We start from the raw sequence: 5,236 nt of genomic DNA on the forward strand, positions 1-5,236 counted from the left end.
CAGGACTAAACCAGGACTAAACCAGGTCTAAACCAGGTCTAAACCAGGACTAAACCAGGACTAAACCAGGTCTAAACCAGGACTAAACCAGGTCTAAACCAGGTCTAAACCAGGACTAAACCAGGACTAAACCAGGTCTAAACCAGGTCTAAACCAGGTCTAAACCAGGACTAAACCAGGACTAAACCAGGACTAAACCAGGTCTAAACCAGGACTAAACCAGGTCTAAACCAGGACTAAACCAGGTCTAAACCAGGACTAAACCAGGACTAAACCAGGACTAAACCAGGACTAAACCAGGTCTAAACCAGGACTAAACCAGGACTAAACCAGGTCTAAACCAGGTCTAAACCAGGACTAAACCAGGACTAAACCAGGTCTAAACCAGGTCTAAACCAGGACTAAACCAGGTCTAAACCAGGTCTAAACCAGGACTAAACCAGGTCTAAACCAGGTCTAAACCAGGTCTAAACCAGGACTAAACCAGGTCTAAACCAGGTCTAAACCAGGACTAAACCAGGACTAAACCAGGTCTAAACCAGGACTAAACCAGGACTAAACCAGGACTAAACCAGGTCTAAACCAGGTCTAAACCAGGTCTAAACCAGGACTAAACCAGGACTAAACCAGGTCTAAACCAGGTCTAAACCAGGTCTAAACCAGGTCTAAACCAGGACTAAACCAGGACTAAACCAGGACTAAACCAGGACTAAACCAGGTCTAAACCAGGTCTAAACCAGGTCTAAACCAGGACTAAACCAGGACTAAACCAGGACTAAACCAGGACTAAACCAGGTCTAAACCAGGACTAAACCAGGTCTAAACCAGGTCTAAACCAGGTCTAAACCAGGTCTAAACCAGGTCTAAACCAGGTCTAAACCAGGTCTAAACCAGGACTAAACCAGGTCTAAACCAGGTCTAAACCAGGTCTAAACCAGGACTAAACCAGGTCTAAACCAGGTCTAAACCAGGACTAAACCAGGTCTAAACCAGGTCTAAACCAGGTCTAAACCAGGACTAAACCAGGTCTAAACCAGGACTAAACCAGGTCTTGAGTAGTTTGAAATGACAACTCGCCAAAACACTTTTAGAACCACATATTTGTTGGTTATTGTTACTTTTGAAGTGTTACTTTACTGAATCTTTAAAACATCTTCAAATACATGTGTTTCTTGTAAAATGCTGAATGTCGTTCTCAGTTCGATACATTGTAAACGTTCTTTCGCTCGTCGTCTGCAGCAAACCCAGATCCCGGATTACGCCGAGCTCATCGTCAAGTTCCTGGAGGCTTTGATTGACAGTTACCTCCCGGCGGCGGAGGAGGAGCGAGGGGAGGAGCAGCTGAGGACCCCCACCTCCCCCTACCCGCCCACCAGCCAATCACAGCTCAGCATCACTGCCAACCTCAACCTGTCCAACTCCATGACCTCCCTCGCCACGTCGCAGCACTCGCCAGGTACAGTCCCTCTGAGCCTCGGTCACATGACCCCTTGTTATAACGAGGCTCCTCGCTGTTTTTAAAGTCCATGAAGACTGAGCATTACATCATTACAACATGTTTGTATTAGCGTTGCTAAAATGTCTTTTCTTTTCTCCCGTTTCCCTCTCGTTTCCTTCTCGTTTCCGTCCTGTTTCCCTCTGGTTTCCCGCTGGATTCCTTCCGTTTCCCTCGTTTCCTTCCCGTTTCCCCCTCGTTTCCTTCCTGTTTCCCTCTTGCTTCCCTCTCGTTTCCTTCCTGTTTCCCTCTCGCTTCCCCCTCGTTTCCCTCTCGTTTCCTTCCCGTTTCCCTCTCGTTTCCTTCTCGTTTCCTTCCTGTTTCCCTCTGGTTTCCCGCTGGATTCCTTCCCGTTTCCCTCGTTTCCTTCCCGTTTCCCCCTCGTTTCCTTCCTGTTTCCCTCTCGCTTCCCCCTCGTTTCCCTCTCGTTTCCTTCCTGTTTCCCTCTCGCTTCCCCCTCGTTTCCCTCTCGTTTCCTTCCTGTTTCCCTCTCGTTTCCCTCACGTTTCCCTCGTTTCCTTCTCGTTTCCCTCTCGTTTCCTTCCCATTTCCTTCCCGTTTTCTTCCTGTTTCCTTCTCGTTTCCTTCCTGTTTCCTTCCTATTTCCTTCCTATTTCCTTCCTGTTTCCTTCCCGTTTCCCTCTGCTTTCAGGAGTGGACAAAGAGAATGTCCAGTTGTCTCCCAGCTCGGCTCTGTCCAGCGGGGGGCGCACTCGTCACGGGTCGGCCAGCCAGGTCCAGAAGCAGCGCAGCGCCGGCAGCTTCAAGCGGCCCAGCATCAAGAAGATCGTCTGAGCGTCCTGGGAGCCTGACCCCTGACCCCTGACCCCTGCTCTCCATGCTGCACTCCTCTCTCTCTCCTCCAGGGTCAAACAGACTTCACCTTCTCCTTTTGGATTCGTTTCCCGGAGGAATATTAATAATAAGGGCAAACTTGAATCTGTGATGCTTGACGACTGGACACACAGGGCTGGGGACACGCCCTGGACACACCCTGGACACGCCCTGGACACGCCCTGGACACGCCCTGGACACGCCCTGTACATATGTGACATAGACAAATGATGTATAACTTAGTCCTCTAGTGCTACTTTAGTGTCGACGTTTTCCATGGTGTGCCTTTGTCAGGGTTTTTCAATGTGTAAACTTTGTACAGCGACAGAAGGGGGCGGTACCAGTGGCCCGGCCCACAAACGCACGCCGGCCGTACTCTGCCGTCGCCTCAAAAGTATATATCCCATACGACCAAACGGAGCCACAAACCCTTCTTTTGTGTCCTTTTGTCGCATCGGAAACATGAAGCTGGTGAAACTCGTGTAAATATCTTTCTCCTCCTCGTGTTTTTTTCAGTTTGAGTCCGTTTTTTTATTTTTAAATCTTTGTTTTACACATTTTACCAGAGGCGATAATCCTCCACCCACACTTTATTTCAGACACAAAATGGCCACCGCCGCGACTCCAGCTTCATTCGTCTGAAAAGTCGGTGTAAAACAAATGAAATCGAAGTGTTTTTGGCAATTCATTTGGACTAATTTGAATATTCACGAGTCATAAATGACAGAATGATGCACTGACACTAAAAGAAGGACATTTTTAGATGAATTTGAACATGTCACAAATGCCACTTTGTGCTTTTAATGCTTTTAAATCACATTTGACGTATTTATAAAGGGTCATTTGCAATCGTGCCCCTTAAATCAACTCAAACACTACGAAATATTTGCATGAATTTGGAAAATCATTACAATAGTTTTTTTTACGTCTTTGGACCGAATCCACCGCCATTTTAGATTGAAAATAACGCCAAATAAAGTCGTTTTATCGCTTAAACTCGACACTTAACGATTTCCATCTTAATAAACGTCATCATTTGCGTTCTGACATTTTATTTACCGAAACCCTCGAAATGTGTCCGTCTGAACGTTTGAGTGACATTTGAATCTTTAAAGGGCTAAAAAGTGGGAGGAGCTTATGTTTTTGTCTCATATTCACACAAAATGTTCTCATTTTATCTTTAACATCAAACTCCACCTTTTATCGCTCCTGTCAATCACTTCAGACCGATCGCACTTCCTCGTTAGCGCCGCCTCTTCTTAAAGCCGCAGTGCGTAACCTCTGCGTCGCGTTCTCGTCTCCACGGCGACGTCGCTGCGTTTCTACGGCTTTGTTTAAACCGTTTTTCTCTCTCGCGAAACACCTTGAAAAAACGGCCCCGCGACTTCATCCGCGCTCCCGTTACCGTGGAAATGGAGACGTTTCACCGCGGAGTCCGGCGGGCGAAACGTTCCATACTTTTTGGGCGCGACGACGTTCAAAGAAAACGCAGAATAACGACGTTTAGAAGAGGAAAAGAGTCAGGTCCAAAATGGCGGCTCGAAGTCGCTGCTCACGTGAAACGCCGTGAATTCCGAGTGAAATAAACGTTTTTAATACAATATAAATGTCCAAAAGTGTTTTTTAAAGATCTAATGAGCTTCTTTTGTCGCCTTTAAACATTAAAATATAAAAATAATGGATAAAAGAGCAAAGTCGTGTCACAGAATAAACAGTATTTTTCCCACTAAACGTAACATGGGTCCTTCAGCGCTCGCTTCTGATTGGATCAAATTGGACCCGGATCCAGGAAGTAGATTGCGGCGGCGCTTTTCTTTTCCTTCAAACGTTATACGCGCTTATATTTATTGCAATTGTGTCATCGAACGTGTTCCTGGCTTTAAAATCTGTTGTAGACGACGGGATCTGATCAAAACGTCCTGCGCGTCTCATATTTGAGGAACATTTACATTTTTCCTACGTTTTCTTTGTGTTTTATAATCATTGTGTCGCAGATTGAAGGATGTTTTTCTTCCTTTTTTTTATGCCAAATACAAGTTTACTTTAGCACACGCGGTACGACCTTTGACCTTGTGTGACGCGTGCGGACCCGGAGTTCCACAGTTTTGTGCCAAATGAGGGCCAGAAAAGCGCACAATGTTTTCACACGTTTGACGATGTCACGACGTCGACGGCTGAAAAATGAAGGAAACGTTTTGCCTTGTTTTAACGTGGATTTTTACCGCAGACACTTTATCCTCAAAAACGACGTTAAAAAAAAACACACTAAATGTTTTTATCCACGTTTTATTTTCCCGAGACGCGGCCAACTTGCACTAAAGAAAAAGTCCTGGGACGAGGAGCGCGAGGGCGTGGCATGTTAATGATTTGATGTTATGCAAAACTGCGTCGAGTGCGTTTGGTTTGAACGCCGTTGTAAATAGTTTGTGTACAAATGGAGGTGGTATATTTACTACGCTGTACATAAATGTGATATTGTATCATTTGTTTTTGTAAAGCAGTTAGTTTCTGTATTATAATATACAAATTGAACTATTCCAGTGTTAGTAATAAAATGTTTTGCTCTCCAAAGCCTGGTGTAGTTCATCATGAAAATGTACACTGTAAAGTACACTGTAAAGTACATTGTAAACGCACTGTAAAGTACACTGTAAACGCACTGTAAAGTACACTGTAAACGCACTGTAAAGTACACTGTAAACGCACTGTAAAGTACACTGTAAACACACTGTAAACGCACTGTAAAGTACACTGTAAATGCACTGTAAACACACTGTAAAGTACACTGTAAACGCACTGTAAACACACTGTAAACGCACTGTGAAGTACACTGTAAATGCACTGTAAACACACTGTAAACGCACTGTAAAGTACACTGTAAATGCACTGTAAACACACTGTAAAGTA

At 45.0% G+C, this 5,236-nt stretch overlaps 1 protein-coding gene across 2 annotated transcripts in view; it reads left to right on the forward strand.

Moving 5' to 3' along the window:
- nf1a (neurofibromin 1a) overlaps positions 1-4,900 on the forward strand; it is a 186,051-nt gene extending 181,151 nt beyond the window's left edge. For both annotated transcript variants that reach the window (XM_072456416.1, XM_072456423.1), the window contains exons 56-57: positions 1,240-1,456; positions 2,148-4,900. In XM_072456416.1, the coding sequence (XP_072312517.1) occupies positions 1,240-1,456; positions 2,148-2,290 (360 nt within the window). In that variant the 3' untranslated portion in view covers positions 2,291-4,900. The remainder of the gene's footprint in view (positions 1-1,239; positions 1,457-2,147) is intronic.
- The last annotated feature ends 336 nt before the right edge of the window (positions 4,901-5,236 follow it).

The sequence above is a fragment of the Eucyclogobius newberryi genome, unplaced genomic scaffold, assembly GCF_026437365.1.
Source record: "Eucyclogobius newberryi isolate DKJ021-1_F unplaced genomic scaffold, fEucNew1.0.hap1 SCAF_10, whole genome shotgun sequence".
NCBI classification, from domain to species: Eukaryota; Metazoa; Chordata; class Actinopteri; order Gobiiformes; family Gobiidae; genus Eucyclogobius; species Eucyclogobius newberryi.